The sequence below is a fragment of the Chiloscyllium plagiosum genome, unplaced genomic scaffold (assembly GCF_037043375.1).
Source record: "Chiloscyllium plagiosum isolate Xiang-an unplaced genomic scaffold, Cpla_swu_hap1 HiC_scaffold_14, whole genome shotgun sequence".
Classification (NCBI taxonomy): domain Eukaryota; kingdom Metazoa; phylum Chordata; class Chondrichthyes; order Orectolobiformes; family Hemiscylliidae; genus Chiloscyllium; species Chiloscyllium plagiosum.
In genome coordinates, this window is record NW_028270152.1 from 23,914,686 (window position 1) to 23,938,555 (window position 23,870).

General features: G+C 38.5%; 1 protein-coding gene across 1 annotated transcript in view; it reads left to right on the forward strand.

The window, feature by feature from the left end:
- The window catches only part of LOC122558899 (NUAK family SNF1-like kinase 1), a 43,746-nt gene extending 20,825 nt beyond the window's left edge, over positions 1–22,921 (forward strand). Inside the window, exons 2-7 of the mRNA XM_043707829.2 lie at positions 9,142–9,262; positions 10,456–10,607; positions 11,703–11,768; positions 15,770–15,889; positions 16,389–16,521; positions 18,353–22,921. Coding sequence (XP_043563764.1) covers positions 9,142–9,262; positions 10,456–10,607; positions 11,703–11,768; positions 15,770–15,889; positions 16,389–16,521; positions 18,353–19,455 — 1,695 coding nt within the window. The 3' untranslated portion in view covers positions 19,456–22,921. The remainder of the gene's footprint in view (positions 1–9,141; positions 9,263–10,455; positions 10,608–11,702; positions 11,769–15,769; positions 15,890–16,388; positions 16,522–18,352) is intronic.
- Positions 22,922–23,870: the final 949 nt, after the last annotated feature.

Here is a 23,870-nt window from a genome sequence, read left to right on the forward strand (position 1 = left end):
GTTCACCTTCATTACTGGAGGTATGTTTATTACAAGGTCATTATGATACAAAGTTAAAAATCACACAACACCAGGTTATAGTCCAACAGGTTTATTTGGAAGCATTAGCTTTCGGAGCACTGCCCGTTCAGGTGGTTGTGGAGTGTAAGATCGTAAGAATTTATAGCAAAAGTTTACAGTGTGATGTAACTGAAATTATATATTGAAAAAGACCGGGATTGTTTGTTAAGTCTCTTATCTTTTAGAATGACCATGTTGGTTTCAGTTCTTTCATATATAAATCGCAAAAACTTTTTAAAAGGTACAAGCTCAAGTGAACTTTCACAATGTCATGTCAGCCCGGATAATGCACTTAAGGTGTGAGCTGCCTTGTGTGAGACTGTCTGTGCCACAATGTTCAGACTGATTCTAGTCTAAAAAGTGGATTACAGAATCTTACATGGATTCATGCAGTTTTTGAGCAAAGTAAAATGTAATTCTGCAAGTACAAATTCACTCCACAAACTTTTATGTGTATATGTGTGTGTGTGTTGGGGTGGTTAGTGTGTATGGGGGTTTGGAGGTTGAGTGTCTGTGAAAGAGTGTGTGTATGTGTGTGAGTGTAAAGGGGTATAAATCTGTGAGAGGGTGCGTGTGTGAGTGTGGGAGTGTGTGTATGAGAGAGGGTCTGTGTGAGTGTATGGGTCTGTAGGAGTATGTGTGTGCATGTGTGTGTGTGTGTGCGTGCGTGCGTGCATCTGTCTGTGTGTATCGTGCAATGGAGTCACTTGTAGTGTGACATGAACCCAAAGTCCCGGTTGAGGCCATCCCCAAGGGAACCGAACTTGGCTGTGAGCCACATTTCGTTGTTGCCTGTACTGATGCACGCACCTTCTCACAAACTCACACACATACACACACTCTTTCACAGACACTTATAACCCCCACCCCATTCCCCCCACCTCCCCCCATACACACCCATATGCACATATATACACATTTGTACTTGCAGAATTATATTTTACTTTGCTCAACAACTGCATGAATCCATGTAAGATTCTGTAAATACATTTTTTAGACTAGAATCAGTCTGAACATTGTGGCACAGACAGTCTCACACAAGGCAGCTCACACCTTAAATGCATTATTTAGGCCGATATGACACCAATTGTTAAAGTTCACTTGAGAATGTAACTTTTAAAAAAATTTTGCAATTTACATATGAAAGAACTGAAACCAACATGGTCATTCTAAAAGATGAGAGACTTAACAAACAATCGAGGTCTTTTCCAATATATAATTTCAGTTACATCACACTGTAAACTTTTGCTATAAATTCTGTGTCTTACGATCTTATGCTCCACAACCACCTGGTGAAGGAGCAGCACTCCGAAAGCTAGTGCTTCCAAGTAAACCTGTTGGACTATAACCTGGTGTTGTGTAATTTTTAACTTTGTACACCCCGGTCCAACACTGGCATCTCAGAATTATGATACAAACCAGCCAACCTAACATGGCCATTGCATGGTTACCTACCAATCTGATAACCAGAATTAAAAAAAAAACAGCATGAGCATTTGCAGCCTGCCCTGTTTATCAATAACCAATAATGATGAAGATGACACAATGAAAATGGAAATATATATGGTCCAAAGGATAAAATACAGTTCCCAAAAGATTAAAACTGGAAGCATTTTATTATTAAAAGGGAAATACAAAACTTTGTCAGAAAACTTGAATCATGATTTTTACTTGTTTTAAACCTCGGGTCAAAATTTCCTATTTCTAATACTGATGACAATTACTACGTTAATTCTTTTTCCTAATATAAGTGAGTGCTCTTAGTGCCTAACAAAATGTGTTACTGTAACATGATGAAATGTTGAAACCACAGCAACTGGAAGTAAGATACTGCTGAACAATATATACTAAACTATTCTCCTCAGAAAAACCTCCAATGATTCTTGTGTTAATTTCTGTCTGCAGTCATTGTTGCTGTGCAGAGAAAAACTATCTGTGTAAGCACATGAGAATGAAAGGATTTAGTAGTACAGAACTCCCCCCAGTACTCACCCCCAGTCTGTCTACTGTCATTAATCTTCTACCAGCTTGAGGCACGTGGCTCAAGTCAGGAATTAGAACAAGAACATTGGTTTCATTGAAGTGAAAAGAAATTCTGAAAATGGTTAATCTGTGGCTTGCGTGTTCTGAGGGTGGTATTGAGAAATGTGCAAATGATGAGGAACTTCCGATAAAGAAACAGATTAAATTATCTAAACAAGATGTCAAAAAGAACATTTCCATTGGAATAAACACAAAGCCTTTAATGTTTCACACGTTCTACAAAGTCAAATGATGTCAAAGTAAATTATGCTACAGATCCTTTAGAAACACAACAATGCTACGCCTATGACTCTGGGCAAAACTATAAGGTCAGAAAAGAATAAGTAGTATACAGTCATAGTAGGCCATATATTTTGAATGCAAGAAAATGTAAATGTCCAGGAGCAGAAATTTTGTAATTACAATAGCTCAGTTGTGTATTCTGAGACTGGTGTTTTGATAATGTTTGGAAAGGACTGATATTTTCCCTGTCATAAAGACGACTACAAGCAAGATAAACCATCTTGTACAATGTTCTATAGAACACAATGACCTGTCTACCACAGTTTCTAAATGTGATGTGGAAGTGCCAGTGTTGGACTGGGATGGACAAAGTTAAAAATCACACAACACCACGTTTAGTTCAACAAGTTTATTTAGAAATACAAGCTTTCAGTGCAGCACTCGTACTTCCAAATAAAACTGTTGGACTATAACCTGGTGTGGTGCGATTTTTAACCGTTTCTAAATGCCTTCCAACACCAAGTCACAACTTGATCTCTCCCAGACTCCTTTGACATTTTACTCTCACTCAAACACCTGAGCATATTCCACCTTTTGATTTACCTTTAAAATCCTAATTAATTTCTCTAGATTATCACCTCAAAAGTTTTTTTATTCTATTCTTCCTTCCCTCAGCCTCTATTCAGCAACTTCTCTTTGCAGTATTTTTAATAGTTATGTCAAATCCCCTTACATACTGTCCAATAATTTCACTGCTGTGCTGGCGCCTTTGAACGATCTTTTCCTTATGTTCATCTGCTTGACCTGTGATCTCGCTACACTGTGGTCCCATTAATGTCATTACTGTTACCTCTGCAAGAAACATCCATACTCTGGATGAGCCATAACCACTTGTCGTAATACAGTAATAGTTGAGTTCAATGGTGAAAATATATTAAAAAATCACTTCCAGGTGTAAATATTCATTACAAGAAATAATACACTTTAGAAGTCCATCATCAAATGTAAAACACTTTGTGATCCCCTGAGGTCATATAAGGTATTAGATAATTGCAAGTCGTTTATTCCAGTGTCATTTTGGCTGGTTCCATTCTTTATTCTCTGCACTCATTCAAAACCTTAATTGTTCATATTCTATCCCACCCAGATCTGAGTTATTCAGCATCCCTGTGCTCATTTGTCTAAATTGGCTCCTGGTTTTCAACATCTCAAATGAAATTTACATGATCTCTGAACTACACATGATCTTAGCCAAAAAGGCAGGTGGGACTAGATTGGGTTGGATATCTGGTCAGCATGGACAAGTTGGAACGAAGGGTCTGTTTCCATGCTGTACATCTCTATGACTCTGGAGAGAAATCAGAGTTAATGTTTCAGGTCGAATAGCCCTTCCTCAGAACAGATGATGGGATTGGTCAATTTAATGGAAAAGAACTTCACATGTAATGTAAAGTAAACAAGTGATTTGATACCAGCCCATTACTTCACTCAAACTTGCCGAGCTTTTCAAACAATTTCTGTTTTTGTTTCTGATTTACAGCATCTGCAGGTCTTTCGATTTTTAAATTTTTACATCATTCTATTTGAATCATTCTATAGCCTCTCCCCATCTAGCTCTTTGAAAGCATAACAATTAAATCACAGTCAAATATGATGTAAATGAAATATGTAGTAACTTAATGTACAGCAAAATACAAAGGGTTGTGTTCTCATTTGAAGCACACTGGCAATGGGATTGGTCAATTTAATGGAAGAGGAATTTGAGTATCATGTAAAATAGACAGATGATTTGATATCAGCCCAATACTTCACTATTAGCTGCAGCTAATTTAATCTTCTTTTTGCACAAAGCTTGTGAAACTACAATTTGTTTATATTAAATTGGTTCATATCTCATTAAAATAGCAAATCTAGAAAATTCAACAGTACATATTGAATACTTGTACATTAATAACATTATTAATACATGCATATTTTTTGACTTGTATTTAAATTATACATTTCATCATATATGTGGAGTTGACAGAAAGCAAGTTTATAAGAGAGGTGTGTTAAAGTGGGCAAAGGAACTGAGAATTGAAGCAAGATAAGGAAACTCACGAAAGAGCTAAGTAAGCAGAGGCAATGAAGAACAGCAAGTTGTATTGTCTAGTAAAGGTTTGATAGGAAAGACAGAAGATGAGTAAATAAGAGTTAAAAATGCCAAGAACTGAGCCACTCTTTACATTTAAAAGCGAAATGATCTTTTTCAGATTTATTCATGGACATAGCAAGTTGATGGGGGAACATTGTTTTGCAAGAGAAATCTAAGATACTAAGCATTAGAATAAGTAAACCTTCAAAAAATAGTGCAGCAGAAGGCTCCAGAAAAGCAGCAGATTATAAAGATAAGTGTCTGACAGTACTGCTTACACAGTAATTGTAGAGACATTCATTAAGTTATTGTCGGGTATATTGAGTGCACGGTAATTGTGGAAACGTCCATTAAGTCAAAAGAGAGTCTTATATTTACAGTTACTTTTCACCATTTGTCAAAACTTATTTGAGACTTTGAGTATTGGTGCTGAACATACGCTGTTCACGACCTCCAACACTCTGAAATGCAGCAATGCCATCTGCAAACATTCCTGAAGTGAGGTATTCTTTAAATAATCCTTCTACATTTCTGAAATTGTAGAGTTGCACGTTTTGACCTTTTGCTCAATAGATAACTTTGTGAATAAAAATAAACTGGAATGGTCTAACACCACACACTGTCTGATAAAACTTATCAGAAATCTGTGAAGTCCTATTGAAAACAATGTTATCTTGCTTGAGACTATGAATTGTGTCTGACAGTGATAAAGAGTCTGAGTCCTTTTTATCTCCTTCCATGAAACTTGACTGGACCAAAGAAAAAATTCAAAATGACAGCACTAAATCAGAATTTGGAACGCTTCAGTTCTGTCAAACAAATAAAGAGGAGCTAGGAACAGCATCCCAAAGAAACCAAGCACTCCTTGTGCTTTAGTAAATGCACATTCCACATGCTTTAGTAATGTGCTACATTACAATAGATGTTTGTGCATGGGTACAAATGAAGAATTGACACTCAGACAAAATGAGGTTGATTTCCTTTAGTTCTTAGAAAGAACAATTCAAGCAAAATATCCTTGCTTGTTTTTCAAGCAAATTATAAAAGCATCTCAAATGTCACTGGAAATACCAAAACCTGAGGGAATATTAAAAATATGGTCTGATGCCACTACGATCTTCGACCAGCAGATCTTAGCCCCAAAGGGTAACTATAGGCCGGTCTAGTAACTATAGGCCGGTGAGTCTCACTTCTGTTGTGGGCAAAGTCTTAGAGAGAATTGTAAGGGATAGGATTTATGCACATCTGGATAGGAATAATGTGATCAAGGATAGTCAGCATGGTTTTGTGAAGGGCAGGTCGTGCCTCACAAACCTTATTGAATTCTTTGAAAAGGTGACGAAGGAGGTTGATGAGGGGAAAGCGGTAGATGTGGTATATATGGATTTTAGTAAGGCGTTTGATAAGGTTCCCCATGGTAGGCTACTGCAGAAAATACGGAGATATGGCATTGAGGGTGAGTTGGAGGTTTGGATTAGGAATTGGCTGGATGGAAGAAGACAGAGGGTAGTAGTTGATGGCAAAGTTTCTTCATGGAGTGCCGTCACTAGCGGTGTTCCGCAAGGATCTGTTTTGGGACCATTGCTGTTTGTCATTTTTATAAATGACCTGGAAGAGGGGTTAGAAGGTTGGGTGAGCAAGTTTGCGGATGATACGAAAGTCGGAGGAGTTGTTGATAGTGAGGAAGGATGTGGCAGGTTACAGCAGGATATAGAGAAGCTGCAGAGCTGGGCAGAAAGGTGGCAAATGGAATTCAATGTAGCTAAGTGTGAGGTGATTCACTTTGGGAAGAATAACAAAAAGATGGGGTACTGGGCTAATGGTCGGATACTTGGTAGTGTGGATGAGCAGAGGGATCTTGGTGTCCATGTACACAGATCTCTGAAAGTTGCCACCCAGGTAAATAGTGCGGTGAGGAAGGCATATGGCGTACTGGCTTTTATTGGTAGAGGAATTGAGTTCCGGAGTCCTGAGGTCATGATGCAGTTGTATAAGACTCTGGTGCGGCCGCATCTGGAATATTGTGTGCAGTTTTGGTCGCCATACTATAGGAAGGACGTGGAGGCACTGGAACGGGTGCAGAGGAGGTTTACCAGGATGTTGCCTGGTATGGAAGGAAGATCGTATGAGGAAAGACTGAGACACTTGGGGCTGTTTTCATTAGAGAAAAGAAGGTTTAGGGGTGACTTGATTGAGGTGTACAAGATGATTAGGGGGTTAGATAGGGTTGACAGTGTGAACCTTTTCCCGCGTATGGAGTCGGGTATTACAAGGGGGCATAGCTTTAAATTAAGGGGGGGTAGATATAGGATTGAAGTTAGGTGTAGGTTCTTCACTCAGCGAGTCGTAAGTTCATGGAATGCCCTGCCAGTAGCAGTGGTGGACTCTCCCTCTTTATGGGCATTTAAGCGGGCATTGGATAGGTATATGGAGGATAGTGGGTTAGTATAGGTTAGGTGGGCTTGGATCGGCGCAACATCGAGGGCCAAAGGGCCTGTACTGCGCTGTATTCTTCTATGTTCTATGAGTATTTAAGCATTTACATAGTTTACCAGTGAAAACACAATGTCTCATAAACATGGCTACTTGTGCACTTTGGAATCAAATAGCCCTTTACGCTCAGTTGAGATTCTTCCTCATTGATTAACACTGATCAACACTATTGCCCAAAGTTTTTGAGCTGCTCTTTCTGTTTAATGAAACAATGTATTCACAAAATATTCTTTAATACAGTGCTTCACAAACCTTGTCCTATTGTAACCCTTATGCAAGGCTTGAAAATGTTGTAACTCCTCAATCAGAACTGTGAAGTGACCAGGGCCTGACAGACAATCACTGTGTTACAGTGGAAACATAGATCTTAGACCCTCAATCAGGGCTCCATTATGGCCAATACTGCCTCAGGAGCCTACAAGCCTAACATTTTACCTCATGATCCCATCCAGAGTCCTAAATCTCATTTTGCTAAGCTCTACTCTAATAGGTGTAGGGGCAAAAGCACGAGCAATTCTAGTATGCATGGACTTTAATAAGGCCTTCAATAAGATTTTGCATGGTAGACTGGTTTGTAAGGTTAGAGCACATGGGATCCAGGGAGAGGTAGCTAATTGGATACAAAAGTAGCTTGATAATAGGAGACTGAGGGTGGTGGTAGAGGGCTGTATTCAGACTGGAAGTCTGTGTCCAGCATTGTGTGCAGGGATCCGTGCTAGGTCCACTGTTGTTTGTCATTTATATAAACAATTTAGATGAGAATATAGGAGGCATGGTAAGTTAGTTTGCAGATGACACCGAAATTGGTGGTACAGTGGAATTAGGTTATCTATGAGTACAACAAGATCTTGATCAGCTGGGCCAATGGGCCGAGGAGTAGCAGATGGAGGTTTAATTTAGATAAATGTGAGGTGTTGCATTTTGATAAGACAGCCAGGACAGGACATATACGGTAAACGGTAAGGCCCTGGAGAGTGCTGTCAAATAGAGAGACCTAGGAGTGAAGGTATATAGTTCCTTGGAAGTGGCATTATGGGTACACAGGATAGTGAAGAAGATGTTTGGCATGCTTGCCTCACTGTTCACAGCATTGAGTGTAGGACTTGGGACATCATGTTGCAGATGTACAAGACACTGGGGAAGCCACTTTTGGAGTACTGCACTCAATGCTGTGAACAGTGAGGCAAGCATGCCAAACATCTTCTTCACTATCCTGTGTACCCATAATGCCACTTCCAAGGAACTATATACAATTCTGGTCCCTGCTAGAGGAAGGATGTTATTAAACTGGAGAGTTCAGGGCAGCATGGTGGCTCAGTGGTTAGCAGTGTTGCCTCACAGTGACAGGGACCCAGGTTCAATTCCATTTTCTGGTGGCTGTGTGGACTTTGCATGTTCTCCCCATGTCTGTGTGGGGTTTCCTCTGGGTGCTTTGTTTGCTCCCACAATCTAAAGATGCGCAAGCTAGGTGGGTCAACCATGGGAAATGCATAATTGCAGGGGTAGGGGGCTGGGTCTGAGTGGGGGGCTCTTCATAGGGTTGATGTGGACTCAATGGGCTGAAAGGCCTGCTGCCACACTGTAGGGATTCTACGATTCTGTGAAAAGATTTACAGGGATGCTGTTGGGACTATAGGATTTGAGTTATAAGGATAGGCTGGGACTTTTTTTCCTGGAGCCAAGGGATAACCTTATAGAGGTTCATTAAATCATGAGAGACATAGATAAGGTGAACAGCCAAATTTTTTTCTCCAGGGCACAGGTTAAGGTGAGAAGGAAAGACTTAAAAGGGACCTGAGGGGCAACTTTTCATCCAGTGGGTGTTGCGTATATGAAACAAACTGTCAGAGGAAGTGGTGGAAGCAAGTACAATTACCAAACATTTGGACACGTACATAATTAGGAAAGATTTAGAGGGATATAGGCCAAATGCAGGCAAATAGGACTAGTGCATTTTGGGAAACTTCAGCATGGACTGAAGGGTCTCTTTCCATGCTGCATGACTCTGATGCTATGCCTCTATAATTCCATCTCCAAGCACAAGCTTCGCTTATTCAGAGGGCCTGAAATAAATGATTACTTTAATCCAAGCCCTATTCTTCATATGCCCTTGCTCTGATTTCCTTTTGGTGATTTTGAACTGAAATTTTGGTCATCCCTTGATGTTCTTGATGGGTTCATGTTCACAGGTAGCCATTAAATCTGTCCGAAAGGATAAGTTTCAAGAGGAACTGGATCGTATCCACATCCAACGGGAAATGGAAATCATGTCATCTCTTAACCACCCTAATATCATACGCATTTATGAAGGTGGGTATCATCATGAATTAATGGGTGACTCATACTCATACAGCACAATATTTTACACAAAAGATTTTGTTCAACACAGTCTACCATATTACCAGTCAGGAAGTGACGATGATCCCCAGATTGTGAGCATCAGTCAGCGGGCCTGAGAAAAATAATAGATTTTAACTTTTAGAAAACCGATGGTGGCATGTTGTCTGTATGTTCCTACAGAACTACAACAGAAAAGAAATTCAGGCTGGGTAAATGATAGACAACCAATCTGCTATTGCCTGTCTTCCACACCCATCAAAAGTTAAAGTAAGCTTTTAAGGGTTTGCACATATCAATGCAATTGAGAGATATTACGGTCAACATGTGGGCTGAACCTATTACTAACTACCAATGGGATTCAAAAATGCAAATATTACCTTCTTGTCATAATTTACAGGGACAGTTTTAATTTATACCTGTGACTGTTGTGATATTGTATTGCTGTCAAGATTAGAGTGGTGCTGGAAAAGCACAGCAGGTTAGGCAGCATCCGAGGAGCAGGAAAATCGACATTTCGGGCAAAAGCCCTTCATCATTACTGCTCCTCAGACGCTGCCTGACCTGCTGTACTTTTCCAGCAGCACTCTAATCTTGACTCTGATCTCCAGCATCTGCAGTACCCACCTCTGCCAAGGGGTTTACAGAGGTCAGACAGGAGAGTGAAATTGAGGCCACAGTCAAGCCAGCCATAATCTTTTTGAATTGCACAAAGGCTCTTGAAGGGCCAAATGGCTACTCCTACTCCTAATTCTTTGTTTTTGAACACAATTCCATAGAAATGAACATGGAGTTTACATTTAAAATCCTGTGGGTTGCCTTCCTATGGTCAATAATATTAGATGATAAAAAGCAGCAGCTACATGGGAACACCATCCACATGCGAGTTCCCTTCTAAGTCACTGACTTTCCTGACTTAGAAATATATTGCCGTTCCTTCACTGTCACTGGATCAAAATCCTGGAATGTCCTCCCTAAGGGCGTGAGTCAACTTACAGCATGTGGACTGTAGTGGTTCAAGAAGGAAGCTCATTATCACTTTCTCAAGGGCAACTCGGGATGGGTAATAAATGTTGGTCAGCCAGCAACACCAATGTACCATGAGCAAACTGAAAAAAAAGCAATGTGCTCCAGATTCAGTGATCATTTATGTTTTTTTTCTGCAGTGTTTGAAAATAAGGATAAGATTATAATTGTAATGGACTACTGCAGTAATGGCGAATTGTATGATTACGTAAACGAACATCGTAGGCTGTCTGAGAATGAAGCACGCAGAGCTTTCAGGCAAATTGTCTCAGCAATTCATTACTGTCATAAGGTAAAAAAAAATTCCATACTATTTTGATAAAGACTTTCCGTTTGTGTGTGGTGCCCACACATGATGCCTGCTGACATTGTCATATCAATAGTTGTTTGCATATTAATAATATTGCTGCCCAGAGGATTGATGGAACTGGAGGTGATAGATGATAGCAACTGACTATATAAATTCCAGATTACTGAAGAACAATGGAATAGTTCCATCTGTCTGTTCCCTGCCTCTCTAACCACCAAAATAATCCTCTGTGATCTACATAATAATGTCCTACCCATACATATAAACCCACCTTGGCTTTAATATACAACCATTGATATGGACAATCAGCATGATCAGCACAATTGGCACACCCACAACAAATGTTGCAGTTACCAGAAAGAGCAATGGTCATAGCCTTAATTACAACAATATAACTACACCCTAAACTGTACAATTCTCCAGCAGCAACGTAAACAGCTATAAGCAAACACAGCAATACATACATCCAAGAATACACATTCATACATGCAACATTGTAAATTGTAAATACACACTCCAACTGTATAATAATTGTCCTCCTCTCCATTGAACTTGTTCAGAGATGTCATTACACCCCTTTTCAGTAGGGGACTTGAAACCAGGCCTCCTAACTCAGAGATAGGGACACTACCACTGCCCCTCAATATGCATAATTATAACTACACATACAACCATGCAACTTATAATTGTGTCAACAGAAACAAAACATTTGCAACTAGAATATGGAAGCGTGGATAACATGAGAGTTTGCTGAAAAGTCACTTATCTGTTGCATGCAGCTGTTTACAGTTCCTTTCAACTGCTGGATTTATTGAGATCTGGGAAACCCATAATTCCAGGGTTAAAAATATAAGGAAGATAAAATCTGAGGCAGACTTATTTTAATATTTAAATAATGAACCTGTAGGCTAGGAGCAAGTTCATTATCCAGCTCCCTTCCTGTCTCTGTTTAATGCAGAATGGTCCAGCTTCAACGTGAGTAGGATTTTGGGGTTGAGATTTTTAAATTTTACATCTGATCAAACCAAACAAACCCATTCCAATTGATTAACTCTGAAGTTTGTCTATCCCTTACAGAAAGGAATTGTGCACCGTGACCTTAAACTAGAAAACATTCTCCTGGATGAAAGCTTTAATGTAAAGGTTAGATTTTAAAAAATATATCACTTTTTTCTTTTTGTATTGTTGATTGAATGGCTTCACACATTTTTGCATAGATAGTAGAACACTGTAGCATAGTGGTAATGTCTCTAAACTAGTATGCCAGAAGCTAAAGCTCATCCTCTGGTGCAGAGGTTCAAACCTCACGTGAGCAGCTGGAGGAATTTAATATCAATTAAGAAATGTGTAATTGTAAGTTAGTCTTCATAATGATGTACATGAAATTATTATTGTCCTCAAAAACCCATCTCGTTCACTAATGCCCTTTGGGTAAGGAAATCATCTATCATCCTTGTCAGGTCAATAAATGACTCTAGATCATTTGAAATCACCTAGCAAGCCACCCAGTTTAAATCATTAAGATTGGACAGCAAATGCCAAATGCTGGTCTTATCAGCAGTGCCCGCATATAGTCAGAGTTGTACAGCCTGGAAACAGAGCCTTTGATCCAACTCATCCATGCCTACCAGATATCCTTAATTAATCTGAATTTCATGAAAGAATATAAGATGCATTGGATTTTGATCTGCCAATATTCCTTAAAGCAAATTATTAGCTTTATTCTCAATTCGGAAGTATAATATAACTGAGAGGAAGGCACCTAGCACACTATAGATAAGTCACTTATTATGGAGGAGACTTTATTCCATTGATGGCTGATTTTGAACACTTGTTGCAGGATTGAAGGGACATTGCTGCCACACTTTGTAAGAAGAGCAAAATGGTGACTGATTCATTCCTGATGTCTAAAATAATTTGAACTTCTAAATTAGAAATGGCAATATTCTAATCAGTGGTCCTATATGTTAAATATCTACCCAATATTAACTAACTTTCACAACTGGCTGAGAAAAAAAATCAATGGGTCCCCGCTAACTATTTAGGGACCACTGAAGTGCTGGTTTCCACGCAGGCTTAACTTTGAGGAGTCGAGGCACAGGGGAAGTCGCCAGGTCACCCTACTTAGGCCTCTAGTAGAAAGGTGATAGGGAGTGCCTTCCCCAAAGGATGTCTTTCCATCTTTTGATCCTCCCTAGAGTCTTTTACCCATGGTGTTTCCTGTCCTTGGTCTCTCCATCAAGAGTCCCAAAGCCACTTCCCATTCTCCTGGGGCTCACCTCCCCACTCTGCCATGAGATTCCGAGCATTTATCTAGTTCTGGATGTCAGGACATAGAATGTGGCTGACCTGGCCCCTGCATGTTTCTTAGGCAGTTCCCAGAAGTGGGACCTCTGTCCAAGTGAGGGGTATTGGTCCCATCTCCTGCTAGTTGAAACTCCTTGGAACTTCAGATGGCTATCAGGCTGCTGTGATGGACAGGGCTGGGTTTGCTGCCAACTCTTCAGATGGCAGAGAGAGAAATCCTGCAATCTGAAAAATCTTGTCCACAGATACTAGCATATAATCAGGAGATCAGTTTCAGCACTAAATTAGAGCAAATCCATGAGAGGAGGAGACCTGTGTAATCATCATGAAATCCTATGGCCATAACTAACAGCAGGAAAATAACCTAAAGGCTTAATTATAGGGCAAAGTAAATGCTTCCCTTTACAGTAGTCACTGGGTCCAGCAGATCTAGCTTATAGTCCCACTGTTAAAAGGAAGAATTACAGCCAGCTCCTAATTAAGTGTTCTGAAATATTTATGGTTTCAGCAACAAAACATTGTATGTTTTTGGTTTCTTTGATTTTTTTAACTTTATACTTGTTCAGTAAGCCAGTATGAATCTGTCCACTGAAAACAATACTTTGCTTCAGAACTTAGAATCATAGAATCCCTACAGAGTGGCAGCAGACCCACACCAACACTTCAAAGAGCATCCCACCCGCTCCACCCCACTTCCCTATTCCTGTAACCCTGCATTTCCCACAGCTAATCCATCTAGCCTGAATATCCCTGGACACTACGCGTAATTTAGCATGGCCAATCCACCTAACTTGCATATCTTTAGACTATGGGAGGAAACCAGAGCACCCAGTGGAAACACACATAGGCAGCCTGAGGGTGGAGTCAGACAAGGGTCCCTGGTGCTCTGAGGTAGCAGTGCTAATCACTGAGTTACCATGCTGCCCATTAATCTAATTAATGCATTTACAGGTAATCTGAATCTTTTTCTTGAGGAGGTTATAGCATTTATTCTTTCAGCTGTTGTGTCTTATAGGTTTATCCTATTTATTTGAAAAGGTGATTCAAATTATTCCAAACATTCTGGTTACCATTTGTTCTCTTATACATGTGCCCATTTAGCTACTTTTCAGTTGATGTGGTTTTATTGTTATAATATCTCTATCTAATTTTCCAGTCAGATTATTTGTAAAGTTATTTTAAGAATTCATGAAGAGAGGAGGAAAAGCCAAGGACCTAATTTCGAATACATGGTGAAAGACAGATTTACTAAATGATGTCCAAAAAATTTCCCACTCACACCAAAATTTTATCTTATCAAAATATGGCCATTCCTCAAAATAGTATCAATAAATTTAATTCTCAAAACTGGAAGACAAACCCTTAATATTTTGATGGAGATCCTGCACATTTCTTAAAAGTAGTATCCATGACACTCCAAGACAATCCAATTACTTTTTAGTTTTCTGTGTTTGCATTCTGAAGAAAGCGCCTTCTCTGTCTCTTTAGGACCAAAAATCTTACATCAACAAATATAACTCCTCTCACACGAGCAGTGTTGGAGGTACTTGGGAATCTGATGCGTACAACTCAGCCAATTACTGCTGTTGTTCTGGAGGGCACCAAAATAACTGATCAACAGTTGTAATGAGCAGGATGAGGCACGAGAAGACAAAACCTATACTGGATTCTGAGCATGCAAAGTAATTACAGAGGGGGGATGTCAGAAAAACATTGGAGAAGCTTGGAACTATGTCCAAAGTCAAAAAAGTTTCATCTTTTATTAAAATGTCATGATTTTTCCAGGTTTTCCATGATTGCCAGGAACCCTATTTAAGGGCAGTTAAGAGGGAAGCAAACAAGAATTATTGGAAAATGTCACCCATAATATTCCTTGTTTACCTTGAAGAATAAGTATATAATTTAAGTTGTTAAATGTGGCAGATGTTTAATATATTGCTGTATAAAAGGTTTTGGAAGGAGATTAATTTGAAATTTGGCCATTATTTGATCTCTAGCTTTCTCCAATAAGTTTAACTATTTGAATCAAGTACAAAAATTATGTCAGCTTCCAGACGTCCCTAAATAATATTTAAAGAGTGAGGAATACAATACCTTATTTGGCAGGAACTTCAGAACTAAAATAAGTAAGTGGAATTTGAAGAATTCAAATCTTGTAAATATCCTTTCTGCTATTAAATTTCATAATGCGCACCTCAGCAATAAGAATTCTTCTAATTTCAGTTTTCATTCACTCACACAAAACCTGCGATACCTAGCTTAAGAGATCAGTAAAAGTCTTTTAAATAGCCCCAAATTCCATACCATTTTGAATTTTACTTGGATATTAAGATATCAACTCACTGGCACAAAAACTGCATGTATCATAAATAAAAATGATAGCATGTTGCTGAAAATAGCAGACGTTTTCATTCTCCTGTAGTGACTCAGGTTTCTACACTAGCATTTGCATTTTAATTCTTAGGCTTGATGTAATGTGATCAGTGTAATCATTGACTTTACAATCAGAACAAAGAACAATACAGCACAGGAACAGGCCCTTCTGCCCTGCAAACCTGTGCTGACACATTTTGCCCTTGCATACTAAAACTGTCTTCACTTACAGGATCCATATTCCTCTATTTAATTCCTCCAGGTATTTCATGAATCACCTTTACAATTCAGTGTGCACCACAAAATAATGTGTAAAAATTCTGACATATATGGAATATCTCTTTCACACAACTATTGAGATATTAAATAATCCTTTCTCTCGAACCTCAAATCTGAATGAACAATTGAATTTACTATGGCTATCATGTCATCCTGTTACCTAATTTCTTGTGGTTGTTTTTCAGCTTGCTGACTTTGGTTTATCAAACCTGTATCATAAGGATCAGCTATTGGAGACATACTGCGGAAGTCCTCTTTATGCCTCACCTGAAATAGTGAATGGATTTCCATATCAAGGACCTGAGGTACAACAAATATGAATTAAGAATAAGTCATCAGCTTTTTAAGAAGCTTTGTCACAACCCAAAGATGCTACAAAACAATTATTACATAGTCCAAAATAATGATTTTGACTAAATGTAGTCTCAAAATGCAATATGTCTATATCTATCTGGTTGTCCCACTTTGCGTGCGAAATGTGTGGTGAATCAAAACTCCAGGTTTTTTATTGAGTGAATCCAGCACACCTCCCATTTTGGGGATGTTCAAATATTGGCTGTGCAGATCTATCTCAAAAGAGCAAAAAGTTAACGTGACATTATTTCAACATAAGTCAGTTAGAAAGTGGACAATTTTGAAAATTGACTGGCACTTTAATCATTACTTATCAAGAATCAAATCCATTGTATTGTTCAGTTAACACAAAGGAACACATCAGATATTCTCTGAAATGGCATTAACTAATACTATTTGAGACACTCTTTGCTATGTTTAATGGATTGATTATGATACATTGTGTGCTAGGTTGATTGCTGGGCCCTGGGAGTTCTGCTTTATACACTGGTGTATGGAACAATGCCATTTGATAGCAGGAGTTACAAAACTTTAACGCAGCAGATCAGTTGTGGAGAATACAAGAAACCTCACCTGACTTCTGGTAAGGAATCATGAGATTGCATCAAACCCATCTCACAAAGTAGTTGGAGATTTTTGAACGAACAATGATTATACTATAGCAGGTTTTCATATAAACATCTCTGGCCTAGTATTTCTCATACTGAATTTTAAAGTAGAAGCCTTCAGTTCAAAGATTGCTAATCTAGATTAGATTAGATTCCTTACAGTGTGGAAACAGGCCCTTTGCCCAACAAGTCCACACCGACCCTCCGAAGAGTAACTCATCCAGACCCATTTCCTGGATCAGTGGTGCTGGAAGAGCACAGCAATTCAGGCAGCATCCGAGGACAGGCAAAATCGACGTTTCGGGCAAAAGCCCTTCATCAGGAATAAAAGCATCTGCAGTCATTGTTTTTACCAGACCCATTTCCCTCTGACTAATGCACCTAACACTATGGGCAATTTAGCATGGCCAATTCACCTAACCTGCACATCTTTGGACCATGGGAGGAAACCGGAATACTCGGAGGAAACCCACACAAGTACAGGGAGATTGTGCAAACTCCACACAGATAGTTGCCCAAGGCTGGAATCGAACCTGGGTTCCTGATGCTGTGAGGCAGCAGTGCTAACCACTAAGCCACAGTGCTGCCCCAAATTTTGTTTTGGGTAACCCACCCAGACCCATTCCTTTACTCTACATTTACCACTGACTAATATCTAGTAAAATTAAATTGATTTGGTAATCAGGTAATGCATGAGAGTTACCAGACCGCTTTAAAAACATTACTGGTTAATTAATGTCTTTCAGTAAAGAAAATTTGCACTCCAATGTGAGTCAAGTCTTCATGCAATTGACTCTTACTGCCCTCGAAACAACTAGAGATGAGCAGTAAATGCTGCATTGCTTGTACTGCCTTGGTCAAGAGCAGATCTTCAAAAGTTAATGACGGCTATCTGATAATGAATTTATGTAACACTTTACGTAGGATTTTTATATGGTGTAGGATATTCTAAAGCACTTTAAAACTAATGCACTGCTTTTGGAGTCAACATGACAGCCAATTTGCATACAACAAGCTCCCATATTCAGCAAATGAAACCAATATCCAACTAAGATGTTAATGACTTTTTTTGAAAGATAAATGCCAGCAAAGACACCATAAGACTCTATTCAATTTGTAAAACATGTTGGGATTTTTAATCTCAATCGACAATTGAAACTTTACATCCTTTATTAGTATTAAAGTGTCAGCTTAGATTATGTACTAAAATTCCAGACTGCATTTGAACTCACAATCTTCTACCTCAGAGATATCTACTGAGTAAAAATGACATTTAATTGTTTTGTGCAAGAACAAATATACCAGATCAACAGATCAGTTCCTCTAATCACATTGATGTCACCATTGGCTTTCTGTAAAACTCAGGCCAAGTTTACTTAAGGAGTACAATTTCATGCAAATATTTTTTCTGGCACTTAAATTGATTATAGCCTATGATTTGTGAATTTTACAGCAGAAAATTTACAATATACAGATGTTACAGGAGAAAAGAAAGTAATAGACAGCAAGGAAAAGATTTTTTAAATACGATATAATAAATCAACACTGAACAATTAAAGTAAATATCTTTGTGCTCGCCTTCCCATAAAGGTCCTGTCAGCAGTAAGTCAATATTATTTCAGCAATCATTCTGTTCAGATTTTTCAAATTAAACAATGGAAGAATTGAGGGGGTGATGGGTAAGATGTTGATGGAGTGTTTTTAATGATAAATGTTGGTGGCTTTTTTTTTCATTTTCCTAGATAAATGTAATTGGAAAGCCTTGTATTAATTAATTCTAAGATGTTGGCATGTTTTCACCAATAGATGCTTGTGACCTGATTGACTGGATGTTATCAGTGGACTCAGACAAACGTGCAACAATTGAAGATATTGCAAACCATTGGTGGGTCAACTCGGGTTATGACACATCTATTTGTGACTGCATTTCCGAAAAAGACTGTCACTCACCACTGCTGGCCCGTTGCATTGACTGGCAAACCAGGGAAGGGTGTACAAATCAAAGGACGAAAGAAGCTAAAAATGTACAAGCTATAGAAAGTACTGGGCATCAAGTTTCTACCCATATAACAGAGGATAGGCAAATGGTTTGTTTAAAAAAGTCAAAGAAAGAAAAAGACATGACACAACCACAACAGGATGTGAAATTGCAGAAACCCACATCCAAAGATGCAAAGGAAAATCCAAAGGGAATCCTACAATCTAGCTTTGACAATGACCTTCTTTCATCTGCAGGCATGGAACTGCAATCACAATGGACTGAAACCAGCACAACCATCACAAAACCTATAAACACCTTTCAGAAGGTGCACACTGCGCAAACTACAGTCTTAACTAGTACACCAAAGAAAGGAATCCTGAAGAACTCTTACCATAGAGAGTCTGGCTATTCCTCTTCTCCAGAACGCAGTGAAACAAGAGGCAGGGATACAGCTGAAATTTCTTCCGAAACAAGTGGCAAACAGTCAGAAATGCCTTTATCAGAAGTAAAATATAGGAAAAAAGGAATTCTAAAACGAAATGGAAAGTTTTCCACCAGTTTAGATCTGCCCGATGATCGCTCATCACTAAAGCTTTCTGCTTCTTTAAAGGACCTGATCTTATCAAATGGGAGACATCAGAAAAAAGAGAGCCGCCCCTCTAGTGTCATTAGTGATGATAGCATACTTTCTAGTGACTCATTTGACCTTCTAGATCTCACAGCAGAAAGCAGAAGACTCTTTACTCAAAGTAAACATGGCAACATTTATAGCTCAGCTTCAGAGGAAGACTTTTTGGAGCTGGATAACACAGATAAAGTTGATCCACAAAATGCCAGAAGAAATGGAAGTTCTGGAAAAGACAATATAGGGAGAATTTTCTCAATAATGGAATTTGAAGATACACAAGATATTTATAATAAGGCCTAAGAGAGGTGTAATTATTTAAAGGAAAATTAATGGGTTATATTTCTGAGTCTCCATAAACTGTAGCCAAAAATTATTCCCACTGAATCAATGAGGAAGATTCCTTCAATGAAGACTATCAAGAAAGTATTATAGCAAAATAATTAAATTTATTGTCACTTTTCCTTGAGCATAAGAATATTTGCTACTGGAAAGTAAGTTTATGTTTATTACAAGGCTAAAATGTTAAATGGTTCTGTGCAATAATTACATGTTTTTTTGCGAAAATTGTTTTTTTAGTGTTCGTTTGTTTATGACAAGGCTGAAGTGTTAAATGGTTCTGTATATTAATTCCATGAATTGTTTTTTGCGAAAATTGGATTCTTAATATTCACCATTATTATTCACTGAATGGAAAGCAGAATTGGATTTGAGAATCAGGCCAAATCAGTGATTTTCCAAAAACATAGCATAGAGTCCTGAATGTACAATCATATTACTCAAAATGGCTCTTTATTTACACAAAGGTCAGTGCCACATCAGATCATCTTCCATGCATTTGAATACACTGAGAAGTTGACTAGGATTGTCATATTGTAATAGTGGTACAAGAAATTATTATTCATCCTCAAAATAGACTACTTTGCCTCGATTTGTTCTAAAGGTCCAGGTAAGACTTTTAATAAAGCAGAAACAGGCATCCATAAATCCCTTATTTTCACTTCAATACTTGGGAGTAAACAGGATGGGAAGAGGTTACCTAACAAATGTTTCAATGTTTTTCAAAGAACATTCCAAGTGCACATGAAATAGTGTGCCTAGGCTTCAAAACTAATTTGCTAAAATTGCTGTCCCATTCCCCCTTACAAATGATACTTAGACTTCAAGCTTTTATAGACAACAAAAATGCACAAATGTGGTTTGGTTCAAGTAGAAAAATGTTCATTATTAAAATAAAATCCTCCTGACACATTAAACTGGCTTAAATGACACAACACCCCAACTTGTTCATCCAACTTAAATCCATGTATAATTTAACCTCAGCCCCAACCTACAAAACGCACAAAGCCATCACAACCTTTTAGGTTAAAAATAACTTTACTGACACACCACAGACAAAACCCCATTTTCCCACCCTAAACTTTATTTAATTCAGATAGATCCTTTTTGAATTTGGTTGTTACCCTTAAATTAACTTCTCATCCCCAATACCCCTCAAACATGGATGATAACTTACAATCTTCCACATAGTTTGTCCTTCTGATGACTGCAGTACCAAGCCCTTCACTATTATCCATTATCTGATGGCCCTTATCAATGATTATAAACCATCTCTTGGGGTCATTTTGCTGGATCATCAGTGCTTAACATCCTTTTTGATCCCTCTAGTCTGTTACGGACATAGCTATTCAGTGTTGATTTTATTTCCACAATGGATCCCACTAAGGTGAGGTATCCCTGGCTCCAAAGCTGTAAAAGAAACAAAAACAGAAATTTTGGAGAAACTCAGCAGGTGTGGCAGCACCTATGGAGAGAAAACAGAGTTAATGTTTCAAGTTCAGTGACCTTTCTTTTGAACGTCTTCTCCTGAATAACCAAAGTAACCAAAATGACCCCCAATGAATAAATTGGCAACAACATTTCACTTTTTGCAATGTTTAACACAAATGAGAATTGATGTAAATTGAGCATGGATCAACAGGCAAACTCCAGTCAGTATGAACTATAAGTAACATAGGGAATAGCATAAAACAATGAAGACTACCTCATATGACTATAAACATTCACATATCCCCCACACAAATGGGGCAGTACATGCATTCTCTCAATCTTTCCAAATCTGCTTCAGGTACACTGGACCTCTCACTTTACCCAAAGACTTGGCCTCAAGTCACTTGTAACAGAAGCTTCACTTCCTATGTTCAAATGTTGTTCATTTCTTCTGAAAGTCATCTCCAAAATATTATGCTCTTGTAGAACTTACTTGGCTACATCACAATTATCTTAATGGGGCAGGTTTTCCGGAAACTCCTTTATAAACTTCTTTAATGAATCTTGTTGAACAATCTGGTCAGCTCTTTAAAAAAAACCTGAGTTTTACCAATGGAATTATCCTAACTGCAATCTCTGCTCTCACCTTTTCTATAGCTTCCTGTCTCTTTTAACTGCATGTACAGAGCTCCCTGTAAATGCACTTCTACATTCTTCTCTTACTGCAGCTTCTTCATCTCTGGTCATATGGCATCCATATTTTGACTTCCTTCCTGTTGGTATTGCTTCCAGGCTGACAGTGGCCATATCATATAGACTAATATTAGAAAATTGCAATTGATCCCTTTAGAATTGATGTACATTCTTAAAAACAACTACATATTCCCTAGCCGTGTTTAAAGAAACTACAACTTTCCTTACTATACTGTTTCAAGGTCAAAGATCTTCATAAAAAAATAGAATGCTGAACAATATAGTCAAGACAGTAACATGTGTATTGTATGGTGCCAAGAGAGTAACATATGTATTGTATGCTTCTGTGGTCAAACTAAATCTCAAATAACTATGTGCTGTTCATATAACATTGCAAGATATACTTACCAGTTCCACATGCAAGATAAATCTGGGCAGTTCTACACTTCTATAATTAATTATAATTTATTCAGAGGCTGGAACTATTATCCCACCTAAAACATTTATCATCTAAAAGGATGTTTTGATATCTTAGATTAATTATAATTGATTGCACAACCCCCCCTAATTAAAAGTTTTGAAATAACCCCTTTATAAATGCACTAACTTTGGCAGAGAAATAGAACACTAACATCAAACTTTATTCAGTATAATTAAGTAAAAATACACTCATCTAACAATTGAAGACTGTTTAAGTAACCAACAAAAACACACAAAAGTTATACTTATCACTATACAAGACAGACTTCAATGCTGGACAGAAATTATTTTCCCACCTCAAGGACAAAATGTGTTCAGTTTTCATGTTTTCTAAAATATCCCCGATTGATTCACGCTGAAAACTGACAGCACTTACAACTGATTGATTTAAGTTCTCAGATTTATTGCAAACCACATTTCAAAACCTTTAGCTAATTTGGCGAACTCTCTAAAAATTTGATGCTGCCAATTTTCGTATAAGAGTCCCTACAAGATAGGAGGGCTGAAGAAGGGCTTATGCCCGAAACGTCGATTCTCCTGTTCCTTGGATGCTGCCTGACCTGCTGCGCTTTTCCAGCAACACATTTTCAGCTCCCTTCAAGATAGACCGCCCACCACAAAATTAATAATTGTTGAAATCCAATTTACTAATAATGTGGTAATGGTTAATCCGATAGGATTTTCCTATCTGCACAAATTAACGAAAACATGAGACAAAAAGAAAGCTTAAAGCTGTCTATTTTGTGCTTACAATAGACAGTCTTCCAATTATTAATGTGACTATGTTTTTAGTGCAAATAAATAGCATGTATTAGCTACTAAAACACTGGAGACACTTTGTTCTTTTCTCACGGGCTGAACTGAGTCATTTTCAAGTACAGACATTTAATAAAGCTATTAATAAAAAAAAATACATTCTTATGCATTATTGATTATAATTACATTAGCCCCCTGTAGCTGTAGGGGATACGTTCCACGAACTACCGTGGAAGCACGAAACTGCGGATAGTAGCAAACCTATTCATTTAAGTGGGAAATGTACCTCCCTGGCAGTTCTCTGATCCCTGGTTCTGGAATGTTCCATGTAATATGTTCAAGCCATGGGAAACCGCAGGTAACTGAAACCGCAGAAACTGACTCTACGGATACAGCAGTCACCCTGTGCTTATTCAACTAGAACTCTTCAGAACTCATAACAGTTCTAAAGATGGACTTGAAACGTTAATCAGTTTCTCTCGCCACAGATATTGTCAGACCTGCTGTGTTTTTCCAGCATCCTCTGTGTTTGGGCTGAACCTTTTTTTTGGCTAAGTCTCATTTGTGTCATGCACTATTCCTGGAACAACTCACCACTGCCAGAATACCTCAGAATTCCCTGCACTGGTACTATCTTTAAAAGATTATTGTGCATCCAGACAAGCACTATCAGTCTGGAACTTCCCTGCCCATTTCCTGAAGTTTTCCCAGTCAGGGCAGAAAAGGGAAAATTGATGAACTGTTTTGAAGGCATGCAAATGCATGCCCTGTTGGACAGCATGGTATAGAGGCAGGATGTTTTCTTCCCCCAGGATCTGCAGAGGAGGCCATGTCAGCCTGTTGTCACCTGAGTCAATACAGTTTCGGCCAGCTGGAGGAATGCACAACAACACTGACTTTCTCCACACTGTCAATGTAAGTGCCACTATCTCATTTTACAGCCCAGAAAGATGCCCTTCAGCCCATCATGTCTGTGCCAGTCACCAAGCACCTTAAAACAGTTGCCCCTAATATGCTGA